General features: G+C 34.6%; 3 protein-coding genes across 3 annotated transcripts; 2 read left to right on the top strand and 1 right to left on the bottom strand.

Moving 5' to 3' along the window:
- Nucleotides 1–4,691: 4,691 nt before the first annotated feature.
- LOC130496220 (ras-related protein RABA5b) lies at nt 4,692–5,837 on the top strand. The gene is made up of 2 exons (XM_056988111.1): nt 4,692–5,150; nt 5,416–5,837. The coding sequence occupies exons 1-2, from the start codon at nt 4,817–4,819 to the stop codon at nt 5,721–5,723; spliced, it is 642 nt and encodes a 213-aa protein (XP_056844091.1). The 5' UTR covers nt 4,692–4,816; the 3' UTR covers nt 5,724–5,837.
- A 611-nt stretch (nt 5,838–6,448) lies between these two features.
- On the bottom strand, nt 6,449–7,399 carry LOC108813263 (auxin-induced in root cultures protein 12). The gene has a single exon (XM_018585775.2). It carries the CDS (start codon nt 7,233–7,235, stop codon nt 6,537–6,539), a length of 699 nt encoding a protein of 232 aa, XP_018441277.1. The 5' UTR covers nt 7,236–7,399; the 3' UTR covers nt 6,449–6,536.
- A 2,736-nt stretch (nt 7,400–10,135) lies between these two features.
- LOC108807529 (replication protein A 70 kDa DNA-binding subunit E-like) lies at nt 10,136–13,335 on the top strand. The gene is made up of 9 exons (XM_018579813.2): nt 10,136–10,792; nt 11,137–11,410; nt 11,504–11,618; nt 11,689–11,813; nt 12,074–12,152; nt 12,233–12,344; nt 12,422–12,579; nt 12,646–12,766; nt 12,855–13,335. Exons 1-9 carry the CDS (start codon nt 10,397–10,399, stop codon nt 13,149–13,151), a joined length of 1,677 nt encoding a protein of 558 aa, XP_018435315.1. The 5' UTR covers nt 10,136–10,396; the 3' UTR covers nt 13,152–13,335.
- Nucleotides 13,336–14,689: the final 1,354 nt, after the last annotated feature.

The raw sequence follows: 14,689 nt of genomic DNA, 5'->3' as shown, positions 1-14,689 counted from the left end.
TTTGACCATCATTTTATATCACTGCTCGATGAAACTATACACTAAAACAAGATTTTTATATTTTTGAAAAAAAAAATCAAAATCCGCGGGTCAACCCCTTCAAAAATATTGTGATTTCGGTAAATGCTATATATATTGAGGTTTATACTCTTCACTTTAGTTTGAAATTTTCAAACCATATTCTACATTTGAATTAGTGTTTATTAAACTATCTTTCATGGTATATAGGAATCATTCTAATTTTTTAATATTTAGTTTTGTAAAATTTCATATATTGCCTAGATTAATGGAATTAGCATTATAAAATCTTCATTATCTAGAGAAACAAACACAACAGAGGTTCTAAACTCTTTGACCATCATTTTATGTCAGTGCTCGATGAAAATATACACTAAAACAAGATTTTCATATTTTTGAAATTTTTTCAAAATCCGTGGCCTTAACCCCTTCAAAAATATTGAGATTTCGGTAAATGCTCTATATACTGAAGTTTATACTCTTCACTTTAGTTTAAAATTTTCAAACCACATTCTACATTTGAATTAGTGTTTTATAAACTATCTTTTATGGTATATAGGAATCATTCTAATTTTTAATATTTGGTTTAGTAAAATTTCATATATTGCCTAGATTAGTGTAATTAGCATTATAAAATCTTTATTATCTAGAGAAACGAACACAACATATGTTATAAACTCTTTGACCATCATCTTATGTCAGTTCTCGATGAAACTATACACTAAAATAATATTTTTATATTTTTGAAAAAATTTCAAAATCCGTGGGTTAACCCCTTCAAAAATATTGAGATTTCGGTAAATGCTCTATATGATGAGGTTTATACTCTTCAGTTTAGTTTGAAATTTTCAAACCATATTCTACATTTGAATTAGTGTTTACTAAACTATCTTTCATGGTATATAGGAATCATTCTAATTTTTTAATATTTAGTTTAGTAAAATTTCATATACTGCCTAGATTATTGTAATTAGCATTATAAAATCTTCATTATCTAGAGAAATGGACACAACAAAGGTTATAAACTCTTTGACCATCATCTTATGTCAGTTCTCCATGAAACTATAAACTAAAACAAGATTTTTATATTTTTCAAAAAAAATCAAAATCTGTGGGTTAACCAACCCCCTTCAAAAATATTAAGATTTCGGTAAATGCTCTATATATTGAGGTTTATACTCTTCACTTTTTTTTTGAAATTTTCAAACCATATTCTACATTTGAATTAATGTTTACTAAACTATCTTTCATGGTATATAGGAATCATTCTAATTTTTTAATACTTAGTTTAGTAAAATTTTATATATTGCCTAGATTAGTGGAATTAGCATTATAAAATCTTTATTATCTAGAGAAACGGACACAACAGAGGTTCTAAACTATTTTAGCATCATCTTATGTCAGTGCTCGATGAAATTATACACTAAAACAAGATTTTCATATTTTTGAAATTTTTTCAAAATCCGTGGGTTAACCCCTTCAAAAATATTGAGATTTCGGTAAATGCTTTATATACTGAGGTTTATACTCTTCACCTTAGTTTAAAAATTTCCAACCATATTCTACATTTGAATTAGTGTTTTCTAAACTATCTTTCATGGTATATAAGAATCATTCTAATTTTTTAATATTTAGTTTAGTAAAATTGCATATATTACCTAGATTAGTGGAATTAGCATTATAAAATATTCATTATCTAGAGAAACGAACACAACAAAGGTTCTATACTCTTTGATCATCATCTTCTGTCAGTGCTCGATGAAACTATGCACTAAAACAAGATTTTCATATTTTTGAATTTATTTTCAAAATCTGTGGGTTAACCCCTTCAAAAATATTGAGATTTCGCTAAATGCTCTATATACTAAAAGTTTATACTCTTCACTTTAGTTTAAAAATTTCAAACCAAAGTCTACATTTGAATTAGTGTATTATAAACTATCATTCATGGTATATAGGAATCATTCTAATTTTTCAATATTTAGTTTGGTAAAATTTCATATACTGGTTAGATTAGTGGAATTAGCATTATAAAATCCTCATTACCTAGAGTAACAGACACAACAGAGGTTATAAACTCTTTGACCATAATCTTATGTCAGTGCTCGATGAAACTATACACTAAAACAAGATTTTCATATTTTTGAAAAAAAATCAAAATCTGTGGGTTAACCCCTTCAAAAATATTGAGATTTCGGTAAATGCTCTATATAATGAAGTTTATACTCTTCACTTTAGTTTAAAATTTTCAAACCACATTCTACATTTGAATTATTGTATTCTAAACTATTTTTCATGGAATATAGGAATCATTCTAATTTTTAATATTTAGTTTGGTAAAATTTCATATATTGCATAGATTAGTGGAATTAGCATTATAAAATCTTCATTATCTAGAGAAAAGGACACAACAGAGGTTCTAAACTCTTTGACCATCATTTTATATCAGTGCTTGATGAAAATATACACTAAAACAAAATTTTCATATTTTTGATTTTTTTTCAAAATACGTGGGTAAATGCTCTATATACTGAGGTTTATACTTTTCACTTTAGTTTAAAATTTTCAAATCATATTCTTCATTTGAATTATTGTTTTCTAAACTATCTTTCATGGTATATAGGAATCATTCTAATTTTTTAATATTTAGTTTAGTAAACTTTCATATACTGCTTAGATTACTGGAATTAGCATTATAAAATCTTCATTATCTAGAGAAACGGACACAACAGAGATTATAAACTCTTTGATCATCATCTTATGTCAGTGCTCGATGAAACTATACACTAAAGCAAGATTTTCATATTTTTGGAAAATTTTCAAAATCCGTAGGTTAACCCTTCAAAAATATTGAGATTTCGGTAAATGCTCTATATAGTGAAGTTTATACTCTTCACTTTAGTTTAAAATTTTCAAAAAACATTCTACATTTGAATTAGTGTATTCTAATCTATTTTTCATGGTATACATCAATCATTCTAATTTTTTAATATTTAGTTTAGTATAATTTATTATACAGCATAGATTAATGGAATTAGCATTATAAAATCTTCATTATCTAGAGAAACGGACAAAACAGTGGTTCTAAACTCTTTGACCATCATCTTATGTCAGTGCTCGATGAAACTATACACTAAAACAAAATTTTCATATTTTTGAATTTTTTTTCAAAATCCGTGGGTTAACCTCTTCAAAAATATTGAGATTTCGGTAAATGATCTATATATTGAGGTTTATACTCTTCACTTTAGTTTGAAATTTTCAAACCATATTCTACATTTGAATTAGTGTTTACTAAACTATCTTTCATGGTATATAGGAATCATTCTAATTTTTTAATATTTAGTTTAGTAAAAATTTCATATAGTGCCTAGATTAGTGAAATTAGCATTATAAAATCTTCATTATCTAGAGAAAGGACACAACTGTGGTTCTAAACTTTTTGACCATCATCTTATATCAGTGCTCGATGAAACTATACACTAAAACAAGATTTTCATATTTTTGAATTTTTTTCAAAATCTGTGGGTTAACCCCTTCAAAAATATTGAGATTTCGGTAAATGCTCTATATACTGAAGGTTATACTCTTCACGTTAGTTTAAAATTTTCAAACCGTATTCTACATTTGAATTAGTGTATTCTAAACTCTTTTTCATGGTATATAGGAATCATTCTAATTTTTTAATATTTATTTTGGTAAAATTTCATATACTGCCTAGATTAGTGGAATTAGTTTTATAAAATTTCATTATCTAGAGAAACGGACAAAACAGAGGTTTTAAACTCTTTGACCATCATCTTATGTCAGTGCTCGATGAAACTATACACTAAAAAAAAAATTCATATTTTTGAATTTTTTTCAAAATCCGTGGGTTAACCCTTTCAAAAATATTGAGATTTCGGTAAATGTTAATGTAAAATTGTTTAATTATCTTAAATCTGATAGCTCTTTTAAAAAATAAATATGAAATTTTTGATTATCAAACTATAAAGTTAAAAGTTAAATTTTAATAACTCTAATTATTATCTAATAATTATAATATTATAAACAAAATATATATTTCTTCATATAATATTACTCTCTGTGAAATTACTGGCCTACGTAGTACGTAGTACAATCTTAAGCAGGTGATGCGTATCGCTCCAGAATTTTCTTTATAACGTTAATCTGTTATGTTGGCCCTCGTTACATTAGTCTGCTACCAATGTATTTAGCCTTTGGGCTTCCTAAATGAAATGCAATTGTCGACAAAAATAAAAAGACTTGAAGTACCAGTTAGCACAACCAATTCCTTCCTGTCCATATTCGTTTTTGAGCCTAATTCTGGTAAGCCCAACTCAATGCCAAATGCCTTTACATAACTGCTTGCCTTAGCAAGCAGTTATGAATCGAATTAATCCTATCCGTAACTATCACGTGTAAGAAGTAATTAATAACATTACCTACACCTTAATATTACCAATGCGTATGGTTAACACCCTATAAGTTAAGAGTCTTGAGGATGTTACTAGATTTAGTTAAGACCAAAAAACATTTTGAACTGGTGATTTCTCCGAAAAGTGTAAAAGAGTTGCCTTAAAAATAACTTTGACCAATAATCACAATTAATTAGCATCTCAAAACGTAATCAATGATGAGTAAAGGGTTTTATTGACTAGAAGCCCCCCGCCAATCACGCAGCTTGTCTGTCACCACTTTACCACTTACCAAAGCTTCCCCAAGCTGTCTGTAAATTCTCTCCACAATCCACAATCCACAATCCACAATCCACAACCCACAATCCCTTCCAAAGAAAATGGGTAAGGAAGACAATCAAGGAGAAGAGTACCTGTTCAAGATTGTCCTAATCGGCGACTCCGCGGTCGGAAAATCGAACCTCCTGTCTCGATTCTCGCGAGACGAGTTCGACACGAACTCGAAGGCGACAATCGGGGTGGAGTTCCAGACGCAGCTGGTGGAGATCGAAGGGAAAGAAGTGAAAGCTCAGATCTGGGACACTGCCGGTCAGGAGAGGTTTAGGGCCGTCACTTCTGCTTATTACAGAGGTGCTTTCGGTGCTCTCATTGTCTACGACATCACCAGAAGCTCCACTTTCGAGAGCGTTAAGCGTTGGCTTCAGGAACTCAACAGTAAAAGTCCCTTCCTTTCCTTGTCCTTTTTCTCTCTATTACTAGAACAGAACATAATGATTTTCTAAAATAGCTAATTAAAATGCTTTATAAGAAAATTATTGATTAGTGAGACACTTAAATCGATTTTTTAAATTTTTTTTCTCTCAAGTAAAAATGTTTATATTTACCGATTTTTAGAAAACCTGAAAATGATGTTTGGGTTTGTGGTGAATCTTTGATATTACATTGTGAATCCTAAGACTTTTTTTTTTGTTACTGTAAGCACATTGTGACACAGCAGTAGCGCAAATGCTAGTTGGGAACAAGTGTGATTTGGAGGATATAAGAGCTGTGAGTGTGGAAGAAGGGAAGGCTCTCGCGGAGGAAGAAGGATTGTTCTTCATGGAGACATCTGCTCTCGACGCTACGAACGTTGACAAGGCCTTTGAGATTGTTATCAGAGAGATCTTCAGTAATGTTAGCCGTAAACTTCTCAACTCTGATGCTTACAAGGCTCAGCTTTCGGTTAACCGTGTCAGTCTTGTTAACAACAGTGATGGCGCCCAGAGCTCTTCTTGTTGCTCCCGATGATTTAAAAATCAATTTCTTTTGCATGTTCTTGTTTGTTTTTTATCAGAGAAAAACATAATTAAGGTTATATTTATCTGTTCGAACTTATACAAGACTTGCAATATGTTTTTTTTTTTTGACATTTATCTTCCGAGTGATTAAGACTAAATGGCCTCACTGGTGAAATCAAGAATTTGAAGTCCCGACTTTAGATGACTCGCAATATGTTTTGTGTTGACATTTATCTGTCGACTGATTTAAGACCAAATGGCCTCACTGGTGAAAAACCAAGAATAGCCATCCCAAAAATTGATTGCATCTTGGTTCCAAAGGTTAAACCACTCTCAAGTTAGAGGGTTATATGAAAAACTCAAACACCTGCGTTAGTAGGAAAGCTAGGAGAGTAAAGAATACATGAAAGCAAGCTTCTTAAATTTGAATAGACAATCTGAGTGGCAGAGTATGGGCCTCCATCGCCAAAAATGTTAAAATAGTCTTATAAATAATGGGCTTGGTAAGCTGATATTGGTATTGGGCTTTATGCCCATATATTTTGTGTGACTTTCTTTAGTTGTTAACTTGTTAATAATATCAGATTACAAAAAAAAGATCTTGCAGAAATATCTAAACGAGCGAATCTACAGAAACATTCCATTACCAAGTACGGCTACAAAAACAGGTAAGATGATACTAGTAATAGTGCTTGGTGGTCCCATACAGTCAAATAATAACTCAGAACAATGCTATAGCTAGAAAAGAGGTAAATGATTCTACTAAAAATGGTAATCAGTACACTATATGGTGGCTTGCATTATTGCTAGTAAAAGGAGATTTTCAGAAAATAAATATAGTCCCCAACAAAACCAAAACTCCCAAATTAACCCCAAAATTTACGTTCGTCGTCATCCACCCCGCATTCCCCGGAGTTTTTGAGCCACCACCACCAGCGCCGGTCGTACCGGTCAAATTCAGCACGGCTCTAGAGTTCAAATTCGGCGGACTAAAAGGATGCACTCCAACACGACCATTCGTCACATTGCCACCGACCTGCCACACCTGATTCACACTCCCAGCTCCCGCCGGAACCTTCACCGTCGCGAAAATCGCGATCCTACCGCCGTGCAAAGATTCGGCGCGCAGGTTCCAGAAGTCGAAGGCGAGCCTCCCTTCGGTGAGATTGTATCCGCTGATGTTGTACGTCTTCACGACGGGAGGCGCGCCCGGTCCGGATCCGTAGGCGAGGAAGGCCTGTGAGCCGCTCATCGTGGTCGCCGCGGGGTTGATGGCCCAGGCGATCCAGCCGTCGGAGCGAGACGGAGTTGCGACGAAGGCGACGGAGAGAGATGAGTTGGTGGCGTTGTAAGTGTAGTGGAGGTAGGACTCGAGTTCGGGGAGGTCTAGGCATGTCTGGAACGGAGTTTTCTCGGCGGAGAGTACGTTCTGTGTGGAGCATGTTTGTGAAGTCGCCGGTGAAATAAGAGAGGAGAAGCAAGCAACGGCTAGGATGAAAAGAAGAGAAGAATGAGGAGCCATGGTTGATTAGGACACCTTGACATGTAACACGTTTGTTTATATTGACGGTAATAAAGTGACAAGACCGCTAGGATGATGCCACGTGTTGCGTTTGCTGCTAAATAAGAAAGTCAGTGATGTTTTGTTTGGGGAAGGAAGGATTTGGGCAGAGCATGCGGAGAGTGTGTGGTTCTTTCGGAAGTTGAGGCTACAAGTGGCGTCTCTGGTATCTCACAGAATTAATGTTACTGTTAATGAATTCATTATATAACCAAAATTCAATTTTCAAACCATTTATAAATTAACACTTTTCAGAAAATTTATCTTAAAAAAACTCTTCCAAGTTTTCATTTGGGTAGGTTTAAACGAAAGATGGAGAAGAAGACATAAATATAAAGTTTGCTTAGTGCTTACATAAGGCTTACATAAGCATTGTTGCATACATGACGTTTATAGTACAACCCGAATTTGTTTCTACATGTAGTTCACTTGGTCTATGGGAAATATAATATCGGCCTCCTATTTGTAGTATTGTATAATTAAGTCTATAGACACACGAAATAGAATATGCTTAAATATTTAAATAATTTATACCATATAGCTTTAATACTACGTGTGGAAATATTTTAATCTTACCGAATCATGTAAGTGAACGTTACAGATGTTTTGAACTGAGTATCGCGGTCTACAACGTCTACTTCAGCATATACTAATAAATAACAATCTTCTTTAAAGCATACGAGCCAAAAATTGTGTGTATTCTTCTAGTTTTGAGCAAGTATATGGAGGTGGTAAACTGCTGTATAACAAGTAACAAATATGTGTGTTCAGTTTCTCAGTCTTATAAAATTTGCATTGTGAAAAACATTATTACAATTGAATCTTGTCCACATCTGTGTCTCGTTTTTTCTTTCGTAAGAGCTTTTATCTGTTTCTTTTTTTATGATTCTGGTATCCTAATATTTTTGAAAGAGACCCGACTAACGCCTAATAACCATTAAACCGGAAAGTCCATTGAAAACATCCAAAAAAACTTTATTTTCCAACCCAATTTTAATTGAGAACTAGATTAGAACCCGCCCTAAATGGCGGAAATTGATTTGTCAAATTTCAATTAATAATATATGGTATATATAATATGTGTATATAATATTATATATATTTGTGTAACATATATATATATATATATATATATATACATATTAGACATATATATAATATTTAATTAAATATATATAGAATTTAACAGTGTTATAATTTGTGTTGTACTTGTTATTAGTTTGTATTTAATCTTCTTTCATTTTTAGTATAATAATTTGCCTTGTCACACCTTTTACCTTTTAACTTATACACATAGTTATGCCTTTTTCAAAAAAAAAAACTTATACACATAGTCTCGTAAAATGTAATATATAAAAAAACATATTTAAAAAAAATCTACTGACCATATGCCACCATTATTTGGTTGTTTGAACAAAAAATCATGTTCTTGCATAACTGTGTATATGTTGTGATATGATGTAGGTGAAGAGTAAATATATGGAAGTAAAGTTAGTGATACGAACATGAGCCTATGTTGGTCTATGCCACAATTATTTGATTTTTGGAAGATCAATAAGCATAAGCATATACGGTCTTTGTATGCTTACGTTGTAAATGTGTCGGATATTTTTTCTCTTATGTATGGAATGATATGGAACTCGTTGATTTAAGAATGGTTCAATTTTATATGATCTAGTTATATTAAGAGATTAACCAAAAATATTATAAAAGTGTTACTGGTTAGGTTTAACTAATCTATGTTGGTTAAGATTTGGTTTAATTTAAGTTGGTAGGTTGTATTGTATAGGAGGCATGATATATTCTAGCAACAACTATGAAAGAGTCCAAAATTTAAATGAGAACTTCAAATAGTAGATAATCCCTAAATTAATAGATTAGATGATCGTGACTCGAACCTAAATGGCGGAACTCGCATGAGTCCTTTACCATCAGGTTACAAACATCCGGTTCATCTGTTTTGTTATTATTGAAACATAAAAGGCTATTTTACATCAGTCAATACCTAATTATTCACACATCTCATGCAGACAGGACGAGAATAAAAGCAAAGAAGTAAGATAAAGGAAGCATCCTAAGAAATATGAAGAATATTGGTTGAGAATGGGATAGAAAAAAGTTGCAAACGTTTTAGACTTTTAGTCCTTAATATCGCTTTTTAAAAAAATTATAACCACTCAGTCTTCTCTCCTTAATGATGACTCTTACTTTTGTTAGAAGAAAGTTTTTGCATGCTTCACAATGATACTGGAAACTCAGGCCCAGCCTTGTGGGGAATCCATAGAAACATGCATGGGCTTCCAGTTTCATCATTATAAACTATTTTCGGCCATTTCTTCCCAAAGGTTCCTTCAGGTTTAATGATATAAATACTGTTCAACTAGCCCCAAGTTTGCTATTATATATCAGCATTTTTTCAAGTAGATCTAGTCTTGAGTAAACCAAGACCAGTAGGACTTAGTTTAAAAAAAAAAAAAAAGACCAGTAGGACTTATTGTGTAGAGATTGCTCAATATATCAACGACAACAAAGAAGAAGAAGGAGATCGTTGGGCATTTTTCTCAGTTGAATGTTGTTGTTAGCAAGAGATTGGCTAGGTCGTGAAGCCAAGAAGATGACCAGGGAAAATATATTTTTTTGTTCGAGTTTCTTCTTTCTCGGTTATCTATTACACTACTAAAAGGGAGATATCAAGCTCCCTAAGAGTGTCCACCTCATTTAAATAAATTAGCCAATGGCAGTGGAGTTATGTGGCCACGTCTGATCTTAAGTTTCGTTAATGGGCTTCGCGATTTTAAACAAGCCCGTCTGACCATCCTTTTTCCAAAGCCCAGCCCTTTACCTATGGTCTTCTCTTCTGCAGAAGCGCAGACCCTAATCTATCGATGTCGTGAAACTTTTCATCTTCTTTACCTTCCTTCTTCCTCCTTCTCGCGAGCAATCAATCCTCTCCCCACACCTTACTGCTCTTTAATCCTCGAGTTAATGGAGCCTCTTCGGTTACTCCATCTGATCTGTATAGATATTTTTCGTTTGCTTCGTCTACGGTTCTTTATAAATAGCTCCTCTATCAATTTATTTTTCACCCAACCATTGTCCTATCCTCTCGAGAACTCCGAGCTATGACGTTATCCGACTCCAAGAAAGCGAACGGAAAATCTGTTGCCTCCTCCGGCCCGGCTAAGCCTATCGATCAAACCGGTGTCACTGCCGGCGACGTTGCATCCAAGAAGTCTAAAGGTGTCTTGCTGGCTCCCTCTATTCCGGTCAAACCAACCGGGAGAACTGGCGCTTTCAGCGGTATCCGTATCGGCGGTGGGGGCAAATCCAGTGTCTCTCACGGCGGTAAAGGAAAAGCTATCGCCACCGACCTCCCCCGGGAGGTGATTGCCTTCAAGGATGCTACACATGGGCCCCATGAAGGCGAGATGCAGTTCCGGCTTATCCACTTCTGGGAGGCTTGGAATACTGTCTCGAAGGTGCTCATCGGTGTGGAGATGCTTCTCATCGACGTCGAGGTATAACCTAGATTTTATTTACGGCAGTATCTAATTTAATTGTTAGTTGTCCTCTGATGATTAGATAGCAGCTGTTTGGTTTGATTGTCGGTTTAGTCTTCCTTACACGGTCATATTGTTGTCTATCTCTCGCTAAAATATCTATTTTCAGAGTTTGATTGCTGATTTCTTTGAGTTGATACTGGAATCACCACACCATGTTACTGCGTTATTTTAGTTATTTTAACTGAGTTGATAAACTGCGTTGTCTTGCTAATAGTACATTAACAATTTTTTTTTTGCATTTCATTCCGTGGTATCTAAATAATTATTTGAGCTTTCCTAACTCTTTTATTAATAAACAGGGAACCGTCCTCCAGGGCTTTATCTCTGCGGGGAGAATGGAGTCCTATGTGCGTCACTTGAAGCCTGGCTGTACTTACCGACTCCATAATTTTTATGGATCGACCAGCAAGCCTAACTACCGGGTTGCTGACTCAGATGTCACGATCAGTGTCTCATGGAACTCTGTTCTTTCGGAGCTGAACGACAGTTCTGTCAGTTTCCCTGCTGACCGGTTCCGAGTTCATGGGTTTGAGGAATTTGATGCTGCTTGCGATATGCAAGGTGCCCTCTATGGTAAGTTCATATCTTTTTTGTCTTCTGTTGGATGTATTACACTGATAAGTCTTAGGAGAAATTAAATAATTTGTTGATCGTCCTCGCGTGCAGATTACATAGGGCACATCAAACTTGTGAATGGGCAGGTTCCCAGCGACGGTCTCCTGCTTGATGAGGCCAACATTGCTGCATCCCGCCGAGTGAATCTCCATGTTCAGACACATGAGTAAGTCATTTATGTCTTAACCTGTGTTTTGGAATGATTCATCTGACCACTCGATATCGTGTTGTTACAGCGATCCCGTTCTGAAGTTGTGCCTCTGGGATCAGGCTGCTTCAGAGTTCTGGAAAAAGTTTAAAGCTTCTGGAGGAACTGCTCGTGTAATCTTGGTCACGACCTTAAACCCAAAACGTTATGGAGGTTTGTATCTCGAACTTTGAATATGTGTTTTAGGATGCTAGATAATGTTGGGGTGCTCTCTGGCTATATAGATATTATTTTAGGTGCAGTGTATTTATAGTTGGCTGTGGAATAGTTTCAAGACAAGGGTTAGAGTTGATTATTTGTGTAATATTTTTAGAATGTGTATAATGAATCTTACTCTGATGTAAACTTATTCTCTGCCTTTATTGTATAAGCTTATTTCTTCTGTGATATAACGTTGGTTTTGTTATCTGTAGTTTTATCGCTGTCCTCCATGGCACCCTCAAGAGTGTTTCTTGATAATGATGTTCAAGAGACACGGGATTACCTTAGCTGGTAAGGGTTATAGTCAATTTCTATTATATTAATAATATATATCGGCCATTGTTGTGATGTTTGTGTTGATATTCATACAGGTTGCTCTCAAACCAGGATGTAGCCAACAGAGTTACTGCAGATGCGGTGGTCAAGCCTGAGCCAGCTACATTGAGGGAGCTCTTCGCTTACATGAAGAACGCATCTGCTAAGGTTTTATATTTACAGTGACTGATTTGTTAAGGAGGATGATATACTCTTCTCATTGATCTTTCATTTTGTCTTTGTAGGTTGCTTGGTTTGAGTGCAGTGCCACTATTGATGATGTTGTTCATGGCCTTAACTGGTATTACATCGGATGTAGTGAGTGCCATACGAAGGCAACGAAGGGGCCTACCACCCTCATGTGTAAAAAGTGTGGGAAGAGTGAGATTGTTGGAGAAGCACAGTAAGTGGTTTCTGCAAAAATATAGAGGAGAAATCATCGGATGTGGATTAATGTTTTGTGTTGCAGGTACCTGAGCAGGCTATCTGTTTACGACCACAGTGAACAAGCTGTTTTCGTCTTGCTTGGGGATGCTGGTGAGGACTTGACTGGGAAGAAGGCTGCTGCATTGGTTGAAAGCTACTATGAGGTATGTAAATGGCAGTTTGTATAGATATTTTAAAACGCTTTGTAGACTTCTTGATAGTGTTTACTGATAAACTCAACATACACTGTAGGCCAATGATGGTGCTGGAGACGATGACATGGTTCCTGTGCCACAGGTTATGATTGATACCATTGGCCAGACCCGGAGGTTCATTGTGAAGATTTCATCCCACAACCTGACTGGGAAGACTCAGACTTTAACAGTGACGAAAGTGCTCCCACTTGAAGCTCCAGAACCCGCGAGCAAAGTAGGAGAGGATGTAGCTGAGGATCCCGGGAATGGAAGTGATGATCATGACGATGAGTCAGTGAAGAGAGCTGGTGATGGGGTTGAGAACGAAGGTGCCAAGCGCGCAAGAAGTGGCTAAATGACAAGTGTTTACTGATCTTTTTATATTGCTTTGAGACTATGCTTTGGTTTTTTCTTAATTTGGATGACTATGCTTTGGTTTTTTCTTTAATTTGGATTTGGATGACTAAGCTTTGGAATTTTCCTTAGTTTGGATGACTATGCTTTGGTTTTACTTTATCTATAAAAACTTGGTTTTATTCTCTTTTGGTCGTAATATCTTTCTAATAATTAATTATCTTCATAAACAAATGGTATTAAATCTTTATAATTGGTATAGGTCTCTACCGGATCTTTTTCTGCCGGATCTCGCAAAGGTCACATCCCAAGCTATAATTACTTTAGCTAAACAATTGGGTTTGATGTCATAGCAGCGAATCTTTTTCTGCCGGATCAAATCCTACCTTCCAACATATGTATATTTGATTATGATCGGAAAGAGATTATGAATAGAAAATTTCCTTACACCTAGATATTTAACGATACAGGATATATATGCGAGATATCTTCTCATTTGGCAATAAATAAATTGGCTCGCAAGTTGGTAGGATTTATTAGTTCATGTGAAGAACATATATTGGATACATAGGAGTTCTACTGTCGACTCAACTACTTCGTATCTATATAGGTGATATGTTCTCCACATTCTGTTTTGTGATTCTGATTAGTATTATTTGTATTCCAGACATGCTTTAACGCTTCAGTATAAGTTCCATAGATACAATTCGTTGTGTACTGATAAGGACTGATAAAGTCAGCTTTAGTTTAGATATACGGTTTGTAAATCGTTGATTTATGTTAACTGCTCAGTAATGCTATGGCCAAACATTTTATACAGGATAAAGTTTGACAATGCTAGCATGTCTTGATTACTCTATGGAAGCACCAGGTAATATGATTAATATTGGAATTAATCTGCGAGTGTTAGAAAGTAATGTCATTGAGGATCAAAATTAACCCTCACGTAATTTGTATTAGACTCTCGCGGAAAGCATTAGAGAACATATGTATGACACATGATCTTCCACATTTGATATTTATTTTTACTGTGACTAAATTCAAAGACGTCCATTTTATTTCATGTAGACGTCTATTCGAAAATTAACTGGAGACGTCCATTTAGTTTCATGTATCAAACTACTAATATACCTCTGTAGTAATAGTATAATAATATTCATATATCTAATAGTTCTCAATGATAGCACATTTAAATAAGAGTTTAGGCATATTTAGTATAGTGAGAACTTAAATAAAACAAAAAAAAATTACTTTATCTCAAAATTATAATAATAAACTGTTATTGATGAAATTTGTATGTTTTATAGCCACAGCCACTGTCGAATGCATTCCTCAGAGAATCCATCAACTTCAAATGGGTAAATCAGTTCGTCCTATAATAGTATGTATGAGGAGTGTTTGGGACATGAAAAAACATCAAACGGACAATTCCGAAATCTGCAACGGTTTCCTTTGCTTCGACTACCATGTAAGTCGTACTTAAAACATTATCATATATGCATATTTATTAAGAACCTATAGATTGTTGATTTAGTTGGT

The sequence above is a fragment of the Raphanus sativus genome, chromosome 6 (assembly GCF_000801105.2).
Source record: "Raphanus sativus cultivar WK10039 chromosome 6, ASM80110v3, whole genome shotgun sequence".
NCBI classification, from domain to species: domain Eukaryota; kingdom Viridiplantae; phylum Streptophyta; class Magnoliopsida; order Brassicales; family Brassicaceae; genus Raphanus; species Raphanus sativus.
This window is presented reverse-complemented; position numbering and strand designations above follow the sequence as displayed.